Below are 23257 nucleotides of genomic sequence, written 5' to 3'. Positions count from 1 at the left end.
CTTGATGTCTGGTGACATCAATCCTAACCCTGGACCGGTTTCTGCTTCGACTGCTGGTAAGATCAATTGCCTCGTGATGAAACCCAGAAGCTTAAAAGGTTATCACAAAGACAGCACAACAAACTGGCCATGCGTGTGTAACCTCCATCGATTCCAGGACCTGGCATGGTGTACGTCAATGAGACATGGTTGAACCAAAATATCAGCAACTCTGAAATATTGCATTCTGGCTTTACAATATTTAGGAGAGATCGGTCTGATCGAGTTGTTATTGCAATTAAAAAAAGCCTCCTTCAAAGCCCTCAAAGAATTTAAACCTGAATTGGAAGCCGAGCTGCAACAGCTTGAGATCATTTTTGCCGAAATTACTACGCTTCTTGGTCAAAGAATTTTATTCTGTTTTAGCTATAGGCCACCCAATAAAGACCCAAGTTGGATGGATGTATTCGATAATTTTCTGCATGAAGTTTGTGACCAGTTTGACGATATGGTAATTTCGGGTGATTTTAATTTGCCAGACATCCTCTGGGACTCCATTGAAAACGCATCAGGTGTTAACGAACTAGCCTTTATTGAAACCCTTCACGACCACCTCTTGACACAACTCAATAGAAAAGCACTTGTGGCAACAAGATACTTGACCTTGTAATTACGAGCGTGCCGAACCGTGTCAATGTAACCGGCACTGATTGTTTCCAAAAGATACGGGTTTTTTTTACAGATCGCAGCGTCATTATTTTCCAGTTTAAAACTTTTATAAAAGCCCTACAAAAAAACTCGAGATTTGTCTACGATTTTTCAACAGGTGACTTTAAGGGTGGGCGTACGACTCTGTCAGCAATTAACTTCTCTTCGATCCTAGCCAATGACGATATAAATACTAACTGGCATCAATGGAAAGACACGTTTCTTGTAGTGGTCTCTGACTATATACAGACCAAGAGACTTAAAGGACGGAATCCCATATCTTAGTTGTCTGGAGAATCTATAAGACAAAAAGCAGAAATTCCTGATCGAGTCTTGACGCCAATATCAGCCAGTGCATTCGCTGACCCAGGTAATCGTACGCCGTGAAGATCTTTAGCTGAAATCCTAGCCAATCTGTTTAACTCCTAGTTCGCATCAGTTTTCGCCCATGAGACCCCCTCCCTCCTTCCCTTCATCTGGAAGCGCGGCCAATGCACCACCCTTTCCTGATATGTCGGAAATAACACTCACGGTTAGCGAAGTCCAATCTGTGCTCGAAGCCCTTGATGTCATGAAAGCCACAGGACCTGATAAAATCTCAGCGAAACTTCTTAGGGAAACAGCCTCTGTAATTGCACCATCTCTTTGTAAGCTGTTTAACAAGTCATGAAGCACTGGTTCTTTCCTGCAGAACTGGATGGACGTTAACGTTGTTCCTGTTTTTAAAAAGGGTGAGGTTGAGTGCACAAAGAATTACAGGCCCATCTCCTTACCGTCTCTGGTAACCAAAAGTCTTGGAGCGATGTGTATTTAACACTTCAAAGATAGACTGTACGTATACGAGGTGGTAAGAGATTGTCAACATGGATTCATTAGAGAGAAATCATGCACTTCATACCTTTTGGAAGTTTTGGATCACGTGGGCTCCCTACTAGACGACAGAAAACAGGTGGACATGATCTATATGGAAATGTCTAAGGCCTTCGCTAAGGTGAACCATGGCTGCCTGCTGCAAAAGTTGCACGAGATCGGACTTGGAGGCAGCGTCTTGCAGTGGTTTAGCTCTTACCTGATGGGTCGCTACCAACGTGTAACAGTGCTGGGTGAAATCTCTGATCCTCTGCATGTCAGCTCCGGAGTACCTCGGGGCTCCATTTTAGGTCCGATGTTATTTCTCATCTAATAGTATGTAAATAACTTGCCCGATTAGGTCCTGACGAGCTATGTTTTGCCGATGACACAAAGATATATGAACAAAAAGTCTCAGGAAGATGCTGCGTACCTACAAGCTGACTTTCTTGACAGACATCACTCAAACATCTGGCTGAGATTTTCATTTCTTAAAAGTCTTGCTCGCTGGCAGTGAAAAGCGAGTATTTTTTCCCAGGAACGTTAAATAGTAACCAAGATTGACGTAGGGACACTCAGCTAGTGTTAAGTGCAACATACGATTTATGTTCTCTAAAAGTGTCGTTGGGTACTGCTGACTTAGCCTCGTTCACACTCAGGCGATAAACATAAACTCAAGTGTGAACCTAAATACAACCATAAGCATCACATTCCGTAAGATTGAGCAGGATAATTAATTTATTATTCAACACATTGATAACAAAGCATAGTTTTACTGCGAAAAGCTGGAGACGATCTTTATTTTGCCATTTTTCTCCCCGACACACGAAATTACGTATATCGCAGGATATCTGTTGACTTCGGACAACGAATATTCAGCGCACCATGAACACATTTGGACAGTGTTACAATGTGTTGAATAATAATTACGCATGACTTATCCCTTTGCTACAACAGTTTTTCCTCGCGCGTGCTAAAAACATTTTTGCACGTCAGCAAATGACCTCTCGACAACGAAACTTTACATAAACACGAAATAACGTAATCAGTCGAGAATCACGTAAACGGAAAAACTGCGTCGAATTATGTCTTATCTGTTTCACTTTAAGACTTCCGTTTGAAACTGTCTTTTTGCTATGACGTCACTATGGAAACCGATCAATTCACACCGCATGTTAGTGAGGCAGTGACTAATTCATAATCGAACTTACCATCTTTTCATGAATTCCGGCACAGCAAAATTAAGGTAACAGATTTCTAGTTCCTTTCCACCTTTTTCACTGAGGGAGCTTTTAATTGCTGTAATTTATAACGCAATAAGGAAGCACGGGTTTGAAAATCGTAACAGAGCATTAGTTAATTGAAATTCAATCTGAATGTGCCTGTAAGCGCGACTGCCCGTCCGTCACGCGAATTTGTCCCTTCGAAAAGTGCGTGTGTTAATTGGCCCGTATGCTTGGGTCTTGTAATCATGAGTAGATTCAGCCCCGTGTTAACAACTAGAAGCGCTTTCTTCTCTTACTCTAAGCGCCACACATAAAGTCTAAGGCATTGCATGGGTCAAAATTTATACACGAGAAGATGCCGCGGAATGGGGCTTGACCGATCGATCAAGAGAACTGCGGCGTCAGATAAGGGTATCACGCAGCTTGTTCAAAAGTGTATTAACCCTATAGCTAATCCACGATAAACAGGTAACCGTGGTTTTCATCTCTCTCATCACTAAAAAAGTCTAACTCATAACAATTAAGGGACAGTTGAGTTCGAAGGCCGACTAAACTAATCCAGGGTTAGAGTGAACTCTGATTCCAGTTCAGTTACTAATCAACAATATTCTTGCAAAAAACGTTTTGTGCCTCAGTTTAGCCTTAAACCATTCCTTATCATTAGATTAAAATAAGCTTTATAAAACATTTTAACGAGTAAGATGAAAATCGCGGTCAGTTAACTTTAAATCGTGGATTAGCGTTAATTGGCTTTTGAACAACCCACCCCAACATTGTAGGCCCTGATGTTTGGACATGGCGGCGCGTAAAAAGATTGTGTTGTAAATATTTCCCCAGAAACAAAAACATTTTTTTTGCGGGGGGGACGGGGTAGGTTTCGTTTGGGACCGAGGTCCAAACCCTTACCGTTTTGTATACCATTTTTGATAGAAAAGGCACCCTTTGATATACCTTCCATAGATAATAGCACCCCTTTCACATACCTACAGTAGAAACACTACATCTCTTTGCGGTTGGTCTGTTCGAGATATTTGGAAACGACAATGAAGTAATAGACGATAAGACTTCTCCTTATGCCAGTAAAAAGTAAAAACAAAAAGTTGGATGATAAACTGAAAAATACATGTATAAAACTTAACCGATACTTCGGTTTGGAAATTACAGTTTTCCCTACACTATGTTGTCAACTCGTGAACTGAATCCTTCCCCTTTTAAATACCTCCCCTCCCCTTGAAGTCCATTATAGGAAGTGCCCCCTCTCCCCGGCAGATATTCAAAAGCAGTTTGTTTACAAGGTGACGTATGGTGACATATCTGTTTACGTGCGCGGTCATTTTAAACGGCTCAATTAAAGTTATATATCTTGTTTTCGGAGCCAAGTTTCTGAATTAACTCGGCATTGAATAATGTTATAGTCCAGCATGTCGAGATTCAACAGTCAATTAAACAGCCCTTTCTTGCAGTGAAGGCTATGACCTAACAACGCAGCATCATTACTTTAACCGGTGTGCGGTGTGAATTTGTCCACAAGAAATGTTATCTTTTCGAAGGTGGAAAGTTCTTTTGTTCCTACTCGTGTTAGCAGCCATTATCATTGGCATGGGTCTTCTGATCGCCATGTTTGGTCCTGGCAACAAAAACCTAAAGCACTCGGAGAAAGAAGCTTTGGATGGGCCAACCGTCGTAATCAATGGCGGTAAGCTGACTTTTGTGTTGTTGTATTAGATTAAAATTGCCTAAATCCGACTGTAACAAGGTCTGAATCCGCTTGGACTAACTTAATTCCTCCATGCGGTCTTGATTTCTACTGACTTCTTAGAGATACACTAATGAAAACGGCATCCGCACAGCTGAAACTGAGACCTGAGAGAACCCGAACGTTGTATAGTACTGACTAGTGGCTAGCTAGTCTCTGGTTTAACGCTTTCCAGTCCATCTTTATACGCTAGCGATCTTTATATACACTATTTCAATTTTTTTTTGTCTTCAGTAACATTTTTTTGTTACTCTGCATGTTAGCTGGCTTCAAGTTCTTAGTTTGCAACGCATTTGCATGTAATGATCGCGTGATTTTTAATAGCTACAGCAGCTAATGTTTTGCCCACTGCACGCAAGCAGATCGCTACAGTATTACAATTATTGCTCTTCACATTTTCCTCTGTGTTCCTTTCAGTTAAATATTAATTATTGCTATTAAAATCAATCAGTTAAATTTCATTTCCAAATCAGGGTCGAGCATAAAGAAGACACTTTACTTTTGAATGGGGCCGGGTGCTGATGCCAGGGCCTTTTATAACGTTCTACACATAGTGCTTATAATGACGGGCTTCTTGTTTAGTAAACACATTGGTAGACACTGTTCTGTTTACTATTTCATGGAGATCTCTGTCCGTTGAACTGCGTGTGCCTTCCAGACCGTGATACATTCTCAATTGCCTGATCGATGGTAGCAGTCAACATTCGTGTTGCAGCTTCTGCTCTAGCGATACTCTCAGGTGGACCATGAACTAAGGCTTTTCCAAGAGCGTCATAGCAAGGTTCAAGGGTTTTATTGGCCGGCTTCGATGGGTATTCAACAGATACCTTTACTTTTGTCTCATTACGAACGGTAGTCTTGGCCGGCTTTGCTAACGGTGTTGAGGTCAACAAAGGAAGAAACGAAGACAGCTGTGATTCAGCAGCGATGGCAGGTGCTTGTAAATGTCCAAAAGCATTGTAAACTAAATGGTAGGGCTTCTGAAGTGCTTCAGTTGGAGTATAACTGAAAAAAGTACAAGTGGTAGGCGCTTGAGAGCCAAAGTTTAGAGATTTTGACGCCCCATTAGTTGTCGTCGAACTCGTTGAAGTACTCGCTGAAACAGTGTCTGAATCCTTTCGTAACCTCTTCACTCTTGCTGATTCCACGTTACAATCAAAACTGCATCTGAGTTCCGTTTTCAAGTCAGTTATATTTTACTCTAGCTTTTCGAGTTTGAGAAGACGTTTATAGCATGGGTTTGTGCACACAAACAAGTCATTCGCGAACTAGAAACGTCGATAGATAGCGCAGAATTGATCAACTTTGGAAGATCGTGAGCTGTTTTCCCGAAAATTTTTATCCTTTCTTTGACAAGAGGAGTGCGATTACATAAATAACATCGAAGGTCACCATTAACAAGCTTTTTTGGCGTATTATTAAACCTCCATAAGAAATCGACATGGAATACCTAGGTTTCCATAAATTTGTACAACCTTTTCGCGGGTGAACTGCAAAAAACTGAAGCTCTTGGGGCAACGCTTCTTACAAGTGTACATAACAATTTCTTGTTTGCTTGATCAAATGTTGATGTTGTTCTTGTATGAAATTGGAAAATATTTGTTATCAATTTTTCTTCCCGGCATTTGAGATGTATAATTATATAAAAGCATCATGGGTGCAATACCCAATCAGATGGGAGACTGGCTGTCATGTACCCAACCAGAAGTGAAATTTGACACTATTATACTCCTCAAATGTGGGGAGAAAATTTATAACAAACTATTTGTTTTCAATTTCCACACAAGAACATCAAGCAAATAAAAAAATTCTCTCATTTTCACTAATGCCAAAATAACAAAAGGCTATCTTAAAAGTACTATAGGTCAATTTCATCCCGAGCCCTTCAATTGCAAAGTCACAATAAAAGCCAGCAGGAAGTTAAAAGGTGTCAAAAACTCCTACGACAGCAACAACACGACATGATAAACAGTAAACAATATTGAAGGGCTGAGTGCAAAAAGAGCCTGTATGAAATATTAAAGGGGAAGTATCATGGAGTTTTTGACCTCGTTTGTTAAAAATGGTGAAATAAGACCTTCATTTTGCTACAAAATAATTCTAGAACAACGAGAGGAGAGAAATCAACTCAATTCTTTACAGGAGCAACTCATACTCTGTTCTAGCGCATTTTGGAAACAAAAATACGAAAACTTGAAAAACATTAGCCTAACATTTTTCAAGTTTCAATCATTTCGACCAACTCTGCCTCTGGCCAGAGGCACTAATTGACAGTTTTATTGCACTGGGGTGATAATTTATAACAAAACTAGATAATTAGTTTTTTTGTTTCTGTTGTCAGAATGACATCAAATTTTCGTGATACTTCCCCTTTAAGCTAATTTTACAAGTTTCACGTTTTTTTGGCCTGAATTCAGCTTTCTCTTCTTGTTGCTTAGACCAACACATCTGCGTTATAACTGTCCAGTGACCTTGTGACCCATTTTAATGACAAAAGGAATCTACTTCATGCAAAATACTCCAAATGTTGCTGAAATGGAGTGATTGTTTGATAATCATTTACTTTTCTCGCTGCAAAAAACCCAAATGAGAACTGGAATGATTTCATGTGAAAAATACTAAATATATTTTATCAGCAACTTCATTCGGCTGACAATTTGTTAAAATACTTATGTAACAAAATACTTGAAATTCTAAAATCCTGGTGTTTGGATAGAATATTGGTTGTTATTCCTTGTGATTCCATTTGCTTGCTGCAAAAACATAATCCTGGTCGTTGTTTTTTTTACCTTATAGAAGCAATTCTGCTAAAACCGTGCCAACAGAAGCAAATTTTCTTTTCTAAAATGAACACGAAGAGCCAATAAAGGCAAATCTAACTATTGCAAAAGTCTCTAAATTTTGATGAAATATCCCTACATCCAAACACATATGACAGCAATGCGAATATTGGCAATCAATGACTCAAATCAAAATTATTAGCTCATTTTTAGGTCGTGATGTCACTGGACAGTGACTGATGCAGATGTGTCCCAGTGACATGTGTAACCAGAGGAGACAGTGGAGATTTAGACTACACACCTTTATGAAGTAAAAATGCTATGAACCATTCGTGACCCCTCTTGTAAAACAGTGGTTAAAAGGTGACTCAAGAAGACAGTGTCTTAACATGTTTAAACAAAAACATTTAAACATTCGGAAACATTTTCTTATGGTGTTTAAACATGTTTTTAACGTGATTAAACACCCAGTTCAAAATGTGCTGTGTTTAATTCGGAAATTTATAATGGTATTCATTTCAAATTTAAATTCAAGTTGATTATTATGCAAAGAAATTAATTCCGGGGTGCTGTTACGGACTGTTACAACAAAATCAGACAGTTAGATAACTTCTTTCACACAATGCAAATTTGGCTGTGTCTGAGAAATAGAATATGCATTCACATTCAAAACTCACGCTACGGTTGATTCTTCGAGTTCACCTTCAAGCCCAGGCGTTAAGGTGGTCAGTTTTCATTCTAACAGCAACAAGAAACATTTTAATGCGCTACAACTTACAATTTGCACATCTTGAACAAATAGCAGAGAAACAGTCATATAGTATTACTCTTTTGGCAGCTGAGAGATTCCATTTATTACAAGCCGAGATCAAAATGTCCGCTTGAGATTGGCAAACCAGTATTCATTTTTTTATTGCGTTAATAGTAGTAATAGAACTGTACTATTTGATCTTTTTTGCCAGTTTTTCAGTAGTCTTGTAGCTAGTAGCTCACTTTCATTCAGATGCGGGTTTCTCTGGGGATCCAGTTGAGGGTAATCTTTAATGAGGAATGCCAACGTCACAATGTACGCACTTGTTAGCATCTGAATTCCCGCAATCGCATCAATCATATTTATTGTGTGGTTCCAGAAAATATCCATACCCCCACCATGGATTGAGCTTTGCGTTTAATTTGAACACACAATTGCAAGAAGGCTGTGTTCCAATATTAAGGTTACCCTATAACTTCAGAGGTGTCTCGCGTATTAAACGCGTGAGAATTATTGGTTGTTTAGGACTGTGTGCGACATGTCATTGGTGTGTTTCGTCACGTCTGTTTGTACCAAGAGGGTGCAATGTTTAAGCTTTGTTGATTAAATGAGCTTCACGAGCCTTTCTAACTGAGTCACGTTTGCTGCGTATAAGTTCAAGCGGGATTAGGGGGACGTCGTTGATTGAGTGGCCAGGTGCGACAAAGCTAAAACATTGAACCCTCTTGGTATAAATAGACATGACGAAACACGCCAATGACATGTAAAACATTAAACAAATATATTTCAATTATTCTAGCCGTTGGGATCAGTCTGCCGTCAATATTTCGTATGAGCCATTATACCACGGCCGAGAAATAGCGACCATTAAATTGTTTTATGGTCGGGAAGATATAGAGGATATTACATGGCCGCGCGGAGATACGAAATTCCTCTTTGAGTGTTGAAAAATATTTCACGAGTGAGCGCAGCAAACGAGTGAAATATTTTTCAACATGAGAAGAGAAATTTCGCCGTATCTCCAAGCGACCATGTATTTTTCTTTTTATAATATAAAATCCTCACAATACAGCAAAATATGCTTTGTTCTTTATTTCAAAAACTAAGGTTTGAAATTGAATATAATAAGCTTACAGTCAGTTGTTTATTTGTATCAATCGTAAACCAGGCCGAGTTATGTCAAGACTAAGCGAAAAGGCCACAAATGAATCTAAATAAATAGAAAACGGATAAACAGGTAGGTCCCTGGTATAAACTAATGGCATATTAAATATGGTTGGGAATTTGGCTTACAGTAACAAGTAAATCTGAATATACCGTCCTAGCTTTCATCGCTGCTTTCAACTACCCTCACACAACTCGACGTCGTACGCAGTTTTCCCACTGTTTTCCTCTTTGTATTCGGATTTTCTTGTTCTTCTACGAATTCGATCAGTTTCGTATCTGTGATCTCGACAAATCTGCTTGAGCTTGTCTCCATTTTAGAATAAACTTTACTTCGACTCGCGAAAAGACCAACTCAAAAACTCCCAAAATACTTAACGACAGCCAACGGCGGAAACCCTTCGGAAAACCACAAGTGCTTGACAGCGCGCGAAAATACTGCGAGCTGATTGGTCAAAAATGATATTACACATGTGTGGATAAAAATGATATCGCCACTGGCGGGATAGCGTCTTTATCGATTTGCTACCACTCGATATACCACTAAATTTTATATAATAAAATGAGTTCACATATGCAACTTATACGGAGAGATATACCCCGGACGTTAAATGACTCCGATGTATGAGGATTGTGTAATGGTTAATACATGTTTGACACCGTATAGTCAGGGATATACTAGTGTATACTGAAAACTGAATATCCTGCGATTTCACATTTCTTGGCATAGGTCTGGTATATATATGCTATCAGTTTACTTGACACTAATACGTCATGCCACTCGTGGCTTGAGTTGGGTCGTCTGTACTTCCGTATACGACTTTGTGATTCATAAACATTTCTGCTTTTTCCAGCCGTTTGAAGATCACAAATTCAACTTGCGATCGGCATTTAGTCTTAATTTAAAGCCTCAGCGAAATTTCTATCGATGATCAGGCCGGAGTTTGCGAGTAAAGAAGCTTTTAGTGTCTTTGAAGGCAATAGCCATGTCCCAGAAATCAGTCGAGGACACAAGAAATGGTCTTTTCGAAGGTGGCAAGTTCTTCTGTTCTTCCTCGTGTTAGCAGTAATTGTCATTGTGATGGGTCTACTGATCGCCATGTTTGGTCCTGGAAACCCAAACCTGGAGTACTCGGCGAAACGAGGTAAGGATGCAACGACCGTCGCGATCAATGGAGCGGGTAGTCTTGTTCACATTATTTCCGTAGCGACCGATGTTTGTGTTTTTGCGTTATAAATGCGACTGTCAAAAAGATTGAAAAGGGCCCAGCTAACTCAATTCTTTTCGATTCTTTTCAAAACGTGTGCTCCGTGTGTTCTTGAATTTTTTTTAATTATGAATTTCGTGTTCTTAGAATGTAATACCCTGGGTTCAGAGATTATTTTAATTATTTTGCTCGGTTTGAGTTTTTACACAACTAGCCTCTGGAGCGAGGGTAAGAATATAAAATCCACAAAGTGGAAACTGACCGCATAACTCAGCTATCTATTGCTAGCTCAGAAAACCGACAAAACACAAAGTGTTTATGTGCACTCTGTTTAGCCAATATTCCTGTCTCAGCTGGTTGAAGTGGAACCACTGAAATTTTTCCGCAACAAGCAGACAGCTTTCGCAGTTAGTAAATCTGTGACGGTAGGTTTTTCCACTCTAAGGGAACGGGAACGTTTCGGGCTATTCTGAACTTCAACGGGAGAACTTCTGTGACAAATTCTTGGGGAAGATTAACTCAAGGAGAGATCGCTTGCGAGAAAGGGCCGTCACTCCCTCAAGGTACCAAGATCTAGTCGCAACTGGATGTAGAATTAACAGCGACAACTGCACTTTTGGTTCCAACAGCAGTTTATTCTCGAAGGACGAACTGACAAAAGTTCGTCCAACAGCAAAGGTTGTAAACATGTAATCACTGCTGTAATCACCGATGTAATCTCTTAGCGCTACATACAGAGTTGTATATATATGATTTGTACAAGTATCCTGTGAATACTTGGATACGTGTGAATGTGAAAAGTAATTACAGAGGGCGCGGCAGTACCTTGAATAACGCGTAAACGTAAACGTAGCAAATGAGTTTTCCGAAGTGTCAGTGCACGGCTCGTGCCGCGTAATTATCGTCATTACAGTTCACAAAGAATCTCACTTAGTTTGGTATTCATAACCAAAAGGTTGAGCTATAAATACACAGAGCGGAACAGGATCCGTAAAGGCTTAAAGATAAACGGCAAACTAACTAGAGACTAAAGCCGACTAAGTTTAAATTAAGATAGTTACAAAGCACGCACCTCAAGCAAATTTCTGTAAATTTACTCTTCGAGTGCTTGAATGCTACATAAACATCTGCATAAACACTTAAAGCAAACCAAAACAGTTGGCACTCGAACTTAATGTTTGCAGAATGGTTCTATTTTGAAACAATATTTGAAAAGTTATTTGTATCCCTTCAGACATTGAAGGGGGGTCCGACCACGGTAACCTCAAGCCAAATCAGTGTAAAATACTTAATGGGCTCCTGCTGCAGGTCACATGACCTGTAAGTCAAGAACCAACTGTCACGCGCGTTTTAAAGTACACAGCGTCCTGCTCCATGCTCTCAAGTAGTGACAAGGTAAAATGATAGAAAATTGAAATTTCAATACGTTGTATCTTTAATTGAGTGGATTGACATATTACAGATTTTCAGTTCTGAGGTCCTTGTAGTTTTGGAAATCATCATTAGGGACCGATCGTTTATTACGTCCTGGGGGGGCAGTGGTTTTCTAAAAAATTGAGTGTATGAAAATTTTATCCCCCCCAAATTTTTTCAAACGAAAGTTTTACCCCCCACTACAATGACAGTTCGAAAATGTTACCCCGCCCATGGTTGGCCTGGTGGTTGAATTGTTGAGAAGTTCCTGGCCACAACGCTTGGTTACATGCGGAAATCGCTAGCTCTCTGAATCGGAACTGGCAAGAGAAACAATCAGAAGTTAGGCGAAATTCAAGTAAGGAAACGTACCTTAGAAAATCTCTTGAATGTCTTGATAATAACGATGTTTTGTTATTGCTGGAGTCTATTCTTCACTCGTCAAAAGAAGGTACACAGAAGGTCAAAGCAGCTCGGGGTTTGAGAGCAGTACAGGAGTATTTGAGGTATGGATGTGGATATATAGATTTTGAAGAAGCCTACCATCTCTATTCGTCTTTTAGTCAATTTTTTTGCCCAGATAAACAAGCCTTCAGAGATAAACTGCTTTATGAAATACACGGTTTGCATGTCTATGTCATTACTCAACCTATTACGTGCAAGATCTTTGTCGCTCTGAAGAATAGTAGCGATATGGAGAAGTTTCTAGTCGATTTTACCAACTCTATGATTGATGAGAATCATTGCTTAATACATTTAGTTGGTACCTTTTGTATGTATTAAAATTTTACCCCCCTCACTTTTCGTACAAGGTAAAAAATTACCCCCCAAAAAAGAGCTCGTTTAAAAAAATTACCCCCCCCCCCCTCAAAAACCAACCCCCCCCCCCCACCAAGGACGTAATAAACGATCGGTCCCTTAAGCATTCCAAAGTACTAAAATTAAATTTTCGCACCAATTTGTCTTACCTCATTTCCTGGCCCTTGCCAAAATTCGAAACTTTGAAAAACTAATAAAAAAAAAAAATGGATTTAGAGAATAAAGAAATCAATTCTGGTCGTAAAATTTCAAGTTCATAAATCAAAGTTTAAATTAAAAATTACTTGAATGAGGGAGTGGTCTCGCGAAGGGAATTGCTCTCCCCGCCGATCCATACTGTCGCATTATTCTCTTGTTTAAGTTCTATTCTATGACTTCTACCGTAAATCCTTGAATTACGCACCCCCCCCCCCAAAGAAAAAATAAATAAATAAATAAATAAATAAATAAATAAATAAATAAATAAATAAACCCCCTCCTTTGGCTACAATTTGGCCATTGGCCATACAGCTGTATGATAGAGCGTTCCAAAGCTCTAGTCTGTGTTTCCTACTGTAAGGGTACCGTACGATAGACAACAACAACAACAACAATAGTGGTCGCGGCTTCTCCGGGTCCACCCAAGGGCCCACTATAGCTTTGGCGAAATGAGGGATAGTGCTTCAATCAATTAATCAATCAATCAATTAATCAATCAATCAATCAATCAATCCAGCAAAAGCCTTCAAAGTTAGATATTACAATCGAACTAATGAGTAACACATTACTTAGAGTCTGATTGGTCGACTAAGGTCATGTGTTCGATATACCGCTATATGATTGGCTATATCTACCCCTTATACTACTATCACTTGAAAGTTAACAGTTTCTTTGAATACCAGGTGCTACCTCCAGTGACGATACTGCAACAACAGGAGAGCCTGGCCCCGAAACAGTCGAACCAACTAAACCACAATCCACAAGCCGGCCTACGTCACCAACCACTCCACCAGATGACAAAACTCCCTTGAAATGTGAAGTAGCTATAGTGGGCGGAGGTAAGATAAGATTGGTCACAGCCCCCGTTTGCCGTGTGTGCCCAAGTTTTACCGTTGAGTTCTTTGCACCTTCCTTTGAATAACACACGGAGTGGAATCTGAGCTTATGCTCTTCCTAATAATTGCTTTTTTTGGAACTCAGCGTAAGCACAGAAAAAAAAGGATTATGAAGGGTTACGGAAGATTCGTCATGAGAATCAAGTCTGGTAGAAGACACACTATCAAGGCTTTTTTTGTAAAGTTAAGTCTACCATGTCGTGACCGTCTCCTCAGCAGAGGCTCGTTCACAAAAAGGAGCGAGAAGTCGGAAATTAAATAGGAAAAACAACAGAAATGGAGCAAAAGGGGGCGAGGGGACGACGGGAAGAGCTCTCCTTCTTCTCCGTTCCCTTCCCTCCCCCCCCCCCACACACACACACACAGACACCCTGCTACTCGTTAGTCCCCTTTCCCCAGTCCCCTATTTCTCTCGCTCGATCCCGAAAGAGCCAAAGAGGCCTCTGGTAAGGAGAAAGATGTCGAGATATCCTCTGCTTACTTTGCTATGGTCAATGTGCATCTTGTCTGTCGCGTTCACAACGGCGAAAGGGTCTCAAATTTTACAGATGTAATTTATCCAGCTTTTAATTTTTTCTGCACCGATACAAATTGTCTTCCATGAGTCTGTTAGGTTACAAGCGTAAAGCTCAAGTGGATGTTTTTGCACAGGGCCACGGCACTAGTAATGTTTTGTTAAAACTAGTGTCTGGTAGATTTTTAAAGAAAAGAAGATCTTCAAAACCCTTCCCTGGAACACTTCAAACATAATTCGATCCATACAGCTTGAAGAAAGGCAAGTAGCAAGGGTACATAATAACTAACTCAGACTACAAAATGCACAGGACCCTAAAGTCATAAAAAAATCAGTCGAAAACACTGAAAATGGTGTAATTTTACCACTGATTTTGTTTTATCAATTCTCAGGAACTGCTGGTCTGATCTTGGCGTATGCGCTCCTAAAAGAACCAAAAGAAACAAACGTCTGCATTTTTGAGAAAGAAAATCGCCTTGGAGGGAAAATCTTGGATCATCGTTTCCCCGAAGCTCCAAATGTCACAGTAGGTTAGTTTGTAGCACTTAAAATGACTGTTTCATTTTGAAACAAGTACCGTATTTTCTCGATTAAACGCCGGCTTCGTATAAAGGCCGGGGCAAAACTGTCGATTTTTTAATAAACGCCGGGTGCGTTTAATCGGGCCCCCGGCGTTTGATCGGGGGCCTCGCGGTTATTAGGGGCCGAGGTCACAAGGACAAGTTACAAGTAAATAGTAACCTCTTAAATGGCACCGTCACGGTATGCTGTTTTGGTATTTTAATAAGCGTTCAAAGGAAAAATACCGGCGTAACATAACTTGGGGCGCTTTTTCTTATCCACAATTCTGGAATAAGAATGGTTGGTACGGAATGCTAGGAATACTTCAGATTGTCTGCATAAAAAAAACCCCGTCTGTCCTGGCCGAGTAAACATTGTGTAACAAATATGGCGGCCGACGAAGAGGCTGCCATTGCAGCCGTTATCTCAGCAATTTTCCTTGTACTTTTGGTACAATGAAATTAGAAGCAATGTTTCATTTTGTCCAAAAGTGTAACCTGATTTTTTTCCCTTGTAGAGACGTATTTGAATCCGCAGCGCTCATCTCGCCGTCCGCCATCTTGAATTTCATTCAAAACATTCTGTTCATTCTGCCCCTGAGAGCAGAATGGATGGAATGACATTCTGTCCATTCCGGAATAAGAATGCGGAATAGAAAAACGCGCGCATTTTCCATTCTGTCCATTCTCATTCCAGAATTGTGAATTAAAAAACGCGCCCTTGGATAGTTGCTGCACAGCGAAATAAAATATAGCAATGTATCCGTTTTCGTGTTGCATTATTGACGCACTTTCTTTCTTGTGTTGTAGTGCTCACTGTCGTTTGAATCACGAGGATCCCTCCAAACTGTCCCTAGGTTTCCAAGGATCGGTAGTAATAAATCAACCTGGAAAAATGGCTGAAAATGGCATTTCATTGATAAAGGCCGAACCCCGATTAAATGCCGGCCTCGAAATCAAAACTGCCGAATTTTAAATAAACGCCGGGGGCGTTTAATCGAGAAAATACGGTATAAGGGAAGTAAAAATGGAGCAGCATGCTCTTTGTTATTAAGTATAGCACAATAGCGCAAATTAGAAGGGTTGTATAAAAATTAACCGAAAGTATTTGAGGTTAAAAATAAAAGGAAACAGCATGTTTAATTTCAATGCAGTTGTGTTCGTGGAACATAGGAAAGGATAGAAAAGGTGTTTATTGTTTGAGAAAAATGCTTGTTCCCAGAAAATATTTTTTTTGTCAACAACATAGAAAACCAACTTAGCTACAGTAAAAGGTGGTTCATTGATGTTGAAAAAAAAAAAAGCAGACTTGAAACATGTTGATCGGTTTCCTATTCGTTCAAGAACAGGGCTGTAAGTTGTTTTCGCCTTCATTGCAGGTCTTGGGGAGTGGTATCGACCCGGACTCAGTTATGGTCTAAGGTAACATATGAACCAGTATATAAGTAACATCTAATCGCCGCAAGAGAACATTCTCTAGTAGTCTCGGACATAACATTTCCTTGTCTCACTGGCGGTCGAACGCGATTATACGTCCGCTCTTCTCTCGTTATCGTTGCTTTTCTTTTTGAAGTTGTTTCGTTTCCTATTCTAGGGCGGCTACTCGTATGTTGTTATGTATGGTGGTGACGGCAAATTTTTAAACAATTTATGTCCCCAGCAAAGATAAAATACCTCTTGGGTGTAGACGGAATCACAAGATTACTTATGTAGCGGTTTATACTCAATGCTAACGACGACCAAATCGTCTGTGATTGAACGCATAGTACTGACAAAAACAAGAATCCATTGTCCGTCTTAAAAAAATTTTTGGCCTGTGTTTTTCTGCTGCCGTTGGTGTAATAAAATTGAAAATAGAAAGCACGATTCTTTAAGAGTGAAGTTACTAGTACTTTAATCAGAAATGATCATGTCCTGTACCGAGAAATATTTCATCTCTCTCACAAGCTGACAGTCAATATCCCTTGTACTTGTTTTGTATTTTCAGCGATACTTTGGGCGAGCTCACCATCTTTAATCGTCCTACGTGGATGCCGGAAGTCAGTCTTGTTGAGGCTCGCAGTGTGTATGCAAAGGATTTCGACTCACTGGAACTGAAGGCTTTTCCCACGCTCTCAGATAACCCGCTAATGAGCAGTGCGACAATTAAGAAAACTGCACGAGATCTCCAAAACAAGAATGCAAACAACTTCTCTACAGCAGGGACATTTCTGTCCGGCTATTTGTCGCCAGAAGGAGCTAAGCTGATGGAAGATGTATACGGCTTTAAAGGCGGCTATATGCAAGCGATAAATCCAAAGAGTTATAAGAAGTATCTTAGAGAAAGAGTTGAAGAAGACGGAGTTGAAGATGATGATAGGCCTCCCAGAGGCATGTCTGAGATGATTGAACAGCTCGACCTAAAAGTGCGATATTTTAATGGCACGATATTTCTTCAGGAAGCAGTGACCTCAATCAGCAAGAAAGGAGACAAGTTTGTTCTTCTGACAACGAACTTTACTGTTGAAGCAAAGAAAACAGTCCTTGCAGTAGAGCCCCCAGCTCTTAAAAAGTTATCAGGCGACGTCATTCAAAGCATCACTAGTCATGATATCTTCAAGTCCATTGTAAGTGTGCCCGCATTCTCTGGTGCAGCGGTTTATCCAACTGCATGGTGGAATGATTCCGTCGCTGCTCAGAAGAATAATTCCCTTGAGTCTTTGCAGCAGTTTATTTCCAATAGTTACTGTCTTGGAATCACAATGCCTTACAGGTAAGTGCCTCTTTAATATTGACCCTAAAAATCGCAAAAAGCGCAAAATCGGCTTTAGTCATGCTTATCTGACACAGCGGCAAAATGAGTGCGTATGCTCTGCAGATCTGTGATTCGAGCGAGAATCGATTACGAATGCTCCACTTCAATCGCCAAATTCACACCTGTTACCACAAAAATTTTTTTGCTCAGGCATATTAAGGCATGGCCAAAAGCCTAATTTGCATAAAAGCAGAAAACAATCATAACATTTCTTACATTAAACAAAAAAATGTCAAACTTGGCAGTTATATAAAACTTGAAGACCTTAACTGATTTTTGCTTCAAAGTGACGGGCATTTTGGTCACGTGACCTGTAAATGATCATTGATTGTTAAAGATCTTCTAAGTTAAATGGGGTATATAAAATGAAATAGAATGAAATCCCCTTTGGTGTCATACGTTTACATGTCAAGGGATTGAAATGAATTAGCTTTGTCTGTGTGTCCACTTGAAATAACAGTCCTGTAATTAAGGTAAATAGGTCACGTGACATTAGAAATGACTTAATAACTTCTAATAGGAATGACAGGTACCACCATACAAGGCTAATTAATAATGGACTTTTATAATTTAATAGTATGACACCCTAAAAGGTTTGATTATAGTTTGTTTTATATACCCCGTTTTACTTTAAAGATTTTAGACGTTAACCATCATCTTATGGTCACGTGACCAAAATGTTCCACACTTAAAAGCAACAATCAGTTACCGTCATCAAGTTTTATCTGACTGCCAAGTTTGACATTTCTTTTTTCAATGTACGAAATGTTATGATTGTTTTCTGATTTTATGCAAATTAGGCTTTTGGCCATGCCTTAATATGCCTGAGTGTGGAATAACATATGTGATAGAGGAAGTTCGAAGGAACCTTTCCTGAAAGCGGCAACCTTATCTATTTTGATTTGGGCTTATCCCCGCGAAATGAAAAAAAACAATGGGAATTATTTTAGAAATGCCGCCATTTCGCTGCGTAAGATTGCTTACTCGTGACGAGCATGCGCACTCATTTTGCCGCTGTGTCTGCTTATCTATGCTTTGTAATTGGTTTAAGAAAACTGGGACCACTAACTTTCCTCAATTAAAAGTAAACCCCAAATCAATCGTGGCTTGCAATTGTTCGGTAGCAGTTTCTATACGTGTATTTGCTAATCGTGTTTTTATCTGGTTCATTATGATGTTTATATATCCCCTTATCTCTAATAAAAGTTCATTTTTTTTTTTTCTGTTTGCTTTTGTTGTTGTTGTTTTACAGGGACATTGGTCCAAACGGTACAGCGGTGCTGCATACAGTTGCTAATAACGGAGGGTGTAGCGATATGTGGGGGAATATCTTGAAGGTCTCTAAGGAGGCAGTAGACAGGGAAATGAAAAGAGCTTTGGAGTACAAGTTTCAGAGAACAATTCCTGTGGAACCTTTGGCTACTGTTTACAAATATTGGGAAGAAGGATACTGGTAAGAAGCTCATAATTAAATATAATAAAATACGTTTTCCCGTCCCGCTCTATCCCGCGCTAGTCAGAATACACATCTCCATCCCGATACTGTTTTGTTATGGTGTGACTCGCCTCCTATCTCACTTTCTAGACTGATATTGTCAACCTCGTTACCAGGGAAAAGGCCCTGGGAACGAGGTTGTGATATTGTGGTATTAGGGAGGTTAAGCAAAGAGGACGGCGACGGCAACGACAACGCCGCAGAACAATAGGTTTAATGAGCAAAAACAATCACTCTGCAAGTGCGTTTTACATTCTGGTATATTTCTTTGCCGTCCTCTGCAAAACAACAACGTGAAATGACCACATTTAAGGTTTTGTGGAGAACGTGAACGCTCGACGGTGAATTTTTCATTTTCTTTCTTAACTTGTACGCCACTCCTACCAATTTGGTTCCTGGATAGTTCGCCATTTTTGTAAAAGTTGAGCGAGTTGAAATAATCGCGAAGTAGCACAAATAAAATAAAGATATATTTTCATGTGACGTTTTCGTTGCCGTCGTCGTTGCTTTAGCTCCCTATTTTTATTAAACTGGAACCTCCACTCTGACAACAAACTTTGACGTCAAATTGTTGGAAATGTCTAAATTGTACATTTTAGTTTGAAAAGTAGAAATAACATTCAAGTGTGCTAAAAATTAGACATGATTATCCTCTGTTTTCGCTTTTAAATTTTCTGCGCGCCGCCATTTTGGATTTTAGGACGAAATAGTGAATACGGTTGCCGCTATTGTCAGTAAGCGGAAGTTCTTTTGCGTGAAACAATTGAACAACCGTATTACGACATGAAAATCCAACATGACTGTATGTTGATCTGCAGTACCACTCTGAAATAACAGGAGTTTTGCTCTTTCCTTGGTGAAAATCTTTCTATATCCATCTGTAGGTATTTCCAGAAGCCTGGCTCGTCGTTTTCCTTAACGGCGATCAAGAATTGGGCCAAGAGACCGCTGACCGGAGATAACGTCTTCTTGGTTGGTAACGCATTTCACAACTTTGGTGGATGGCTAGAAGACACCATTCAATCCGCAAATGAAGCCTTAAACGAGGGCTGGAAATTTAGGATGTCATGGCTTTGAAGCTAGTTACAAGAAGCTTTCCATAGTTTTAGAAATAAACTTAGTATTTGTTTTTGTTTTTCCCCTTGTTTGTTTCCTGCGGTGAAATCAAACAGATGAGTCAAAAATATAAGAAGTAAAACACAAATTACTAAAGAGAAACCTCTGCTAACAGATAGAGATAGATAGATAGATAGATAGATAGATAGATAGATAGATAGATAGATAGATAGATAGATAGATAGATAGATAGATAGATAGGGTAACATTTGCGGTAAGGATTTCAAATCGGATCTTGTTTGCCGGGATTTCAAGTCGTGATTCGAGTTGGGGTTTAAATCAGAACAACGCGGAAAGTCCGTGCGGTAAATCACTTCCGATTTCAATGTATGTGCCGTTCTGATTGTGCCTTGTTTCGCGAAGAAATATTGTTGCCATAATGCAGCTATAACCGTGACTCGAAACTATCTCAAGATATTAACTCCAGATCCGGCTAGCGGATTTATAGCTTAATATGCCTGGGAACATAAACTCAAAACTCAGACTCGAAGGGGGAAGAGCGTTTCTTGCACCCTATGGCTCTACACATTCTCTTAAACTCAAGAACCAACGTGGAATCCCCGCGAGCAAGGAAGGTTTTGCTGTGAGATGTAAAATCAGTTTTGTAATACATTGATACGAGATATTTAAATTAGAAGCAGGATAAATAATTTTTATGTATTCATGATATTCAGAAATCAATATTTGCCTGTATAGACAGTGCCAAAATTCATGTTAGGCTGTAGCTAAAACTTTGCTCCTTCTGTTGTGTGTAAAAAAGACTGTTACTATTTCTGTCAAGTTCTTAATAATTGGTCGCAGCCTACACGTGTAATGTTTGGTGCTCGGCTTTTTGTCGTTTCATTAAGCAGGAGTACCTGATGGGGTCGCTCGACTTAAAACCCGCTCTGCAGACTGGAATAGAGCTGGCTGGGAACTGAATATATTAGAGAGTTAACTGGCTGGGACGTTTCTAAATATCTAGTTTGTGAGATTTTCTTATTAAAACACTAGTTCTAGCTGAGTAAAAAATGTCTTGTTTGTTTTTCCTGCCTGTCAGTACTCCTGTCAGGCTCGTAAAAAATCGTATTTGACTTTTTGCTCTAACACCGTCTTTACCAATGATTTGGCGGGCAAGTAGCGCGCCAGGAAATAACAGGGGCTCCACTGTTCAACGCTTTTCTTCCACTCGAAAAGGCCGTAAAAATGCACATAAGCCAGAAATCCGAAAATTTGGAATATCGTCCCAATTTGTCGGTGACATGCACGGTAATGATTTCGAATTTCCCAAGTTTTAATATCCTGCTGTGCCGTAATTATTTCATGTTTCCCTGACATTTTTTCGAAAATTTCTCCAGATTCGCGGAGGAATTTACTGTGAAACAGGCGCTTGATCTTGGACACGTAAGGATTGCAATCCTCCCTGCGCATAATTGATTTGTCGATTTCATATTTTCAAGGGAACGTGTTTAATGTACAGAATTGGCTTAAAGGCTATGAATTGCACGCAATACCCGTCAACAATTTGACAAGGACATGACAAGGGACATGAATGAAACGCTTCTTTCCCTACAATGTCTTCGGCGACTTGCCAGCCTTAATATCAATGTGATCATCCTGTTACTAAATGTAGTCACTGTGTCTTCCACATGGCATATACGATACCTTGTCCCCGACAAGACAGTGAGGAAGGGAAAAGTCGGCCCCTAGACCATATGAGACGGATCCCTTCCGTTGGCACCCCAGTTCCACCTTACTGACTTAAAATGAGATTCAGCCATGTATATATATGACAATTTAGTCATTTTGTCTTCCATGTGGTACGTTTTGAGGTTTGAGCATGCGCGTACTAAAACGACCTGTAGTCTTGGAGGTACTGCCAGTCTTGGACTCCTTTCACCTTGTTTCATTTTTACAATTTTTATTACCGAAAACGATTGCTCCTTCGATGGATTGTTGACATTGTTAAGGGAATCAGGTCGTCACTCGAAGAGCTCTGTGAAAGCCGTTTCTATTTTTCTGTTTTTGGCTATCAAGTCAACACTAATTACCGTGCCATGTACCATGTAATGAAAATGTGCCACGTTTGTTATAAGAACAACTCAGATGCTACCTTTCGCCTCTTGATGTCTGGTGACATCAATCCTAACCCTGGACCGGTTTCTGCTTCGACTGCTGGTAAGATCAATTGCCTCTGACGTTATATGCGTTATATGCGTCAATGAGGCTTGGTTGAACCAAAATATCAGCAACTCTGAAATATTGCATTCTGGCTTTACAATTATTATAGGAGAGAACGGTCTGATCGAGGTGGTGGTAGAGTTCTTATCGCAATCAAAACAGCCTCCTTCAAAGGGAAGGATTCTGCTGGTGGGTTCCTGGTACGAGATGGCATCTAGGTGGACTGGGAATTAAAGAGACTATGTCACTCCAGGCGCATGCGCGCGTTGATGAGAATTACTTTGGCCCAACTTTTTCAAATACCGTCTGAGGGTTCAGGAAGCTGTTTTCACCTGTTTGAATTGCGTTTATCTTCGAAACGTTTGCTGAATATATGTTTTATTTACAACGTTCTTTAAAACGTTTGTAATGGCGGAAAAGCAAAAATCCCGTGATGAGTTGTATGCAAATTAGTCTCAAGCGGACTCTACTGCGCATGTGCCCCAGCTGGTCTGCTGCGTGATGAACTTGTGCTGGTCATTACTAGCTCAGCCTCGTTCCCGTACGGATTTCTCAGTTCCTCAAACATGCAAACGGGATTACGTCTGACTTTAAACAGCAAGATATTATGTCAATTTAACAGGAGCTTTGTCTGACCTTATTGGACAATAAGAGGATATGATTATTACGATTATAAGCCTGGTGATCGGAGGCATCTTAATTAGGGATGTGATGAACAATGAACATTTAATCAAAGAGAACTTGATTACGTAATTAAGCTTCATTTTGTTTTGATTTATATAAGATACGTTTCTGTTGTGTTACATTTATCAAGTTTTTACGCCCGTATTTTCATGTACTCTTGTTCACTGTTTCAATCAATTACGTTGCT

The 23257-nt window shown here is 39.9% G+C and overlaps 2 protein-coding genes and 1 long non-coding RNA gene across 3 annotated transcripts in view; all 3 read left to right on the top strand.

Moving 5' to 3' along the window:
• The first annotated feature begins 4293 nt into the window (after positions 1 to 4293).
• Positions 4294 to 23257, top strand: part of LOC146468515 (uncharacterized) — a 47859-nt gene continuing 28895 nt past the window's right edge. Inside the window, exon 1 of the mRNA XM_085124232.1 lies at positions 4294 to 4458. Within this exon, the coding sequence (XP_084980358.1) occupies positions 4296 to 4458 (163 nt within the window). The 5' untranslated portion in view covers positions 4294 to 4295. The remainder of the gene's footprint in view (positions 4459 to 23257) is intronic.
• On the top strand, positions 9988 to 21237 carry LOC146468517 (achacin-like). Its single transcript, XM_085124236.1, has 7 exons — positions 9988 to 10358; positions 13535 to 13690; positions 14654 to 14791; positions 16201 to 16243; positions 16809 to 17573; positions 18868 to 19068; positions 19995 to 21237. Exons 1-7 carry the CDS (start codon positions 10142 to 10144, stop codon positions 20185 to 20187), a joined length of 1713 nt encoding a protein of 570 aa, XP_084980362.1. The 5' UTR covers positions 9988 to 10141; the 3' UTR covers positions 20188 to 21237.
• On the top strand, positions 15095 to 16057 carry LOC146468518 (uncharacterized). Its single transcript, XR_014867426.1, has 2 exons — positions 15095 to 15903; positions 15935 to 16057. It is a non-coding gene; the product is annotated as an uncharacterized LOC146468518 (long non-coding RNA).

This window comes from Pavona decussata, unplaced genomic scaffold (genome assembly GCF_977016875.1).
Source record: "Pavona decussata unplaced genomic scaffold, jaPavDecu1.1 SCAFFOLD_130, whole genome shotgun sequence".
Taxonomy (NCBI): domain Eukaryota; kingdom Metazoa; phylum Cnidaria; class Anthozoa; order Scleractinia; family Agariciidae; genus Pavona; species Pavona decussata.
This window is presented reverse-complemented; position numbering and strand designations above follow the sequence as displayed.

Coding starts and splice junctions, on each gene's coding strand:
- LOC146468517 (XM_085124236.1), top strand. CDS start 10,142: ATGATCAGGCCGGAGTTTGCGAGTAAAGAAGCTTTTAGTGTCTTTGAA. Junction 14,792..16,200: donor AGCTCCAAATGTCACAGTAG/GTTAGTTTGTAG, acceptor CCTTCATTGCAG/GTCTTGGGGAGTGGTATCGA. Junction 19,069..19,994: donor TATTGGGAAGAAGGATACTG/GTAAGAAGCTCA, acceptor ATCCATCTGTAG/GTATTTCCAGAAGCCTGGCT.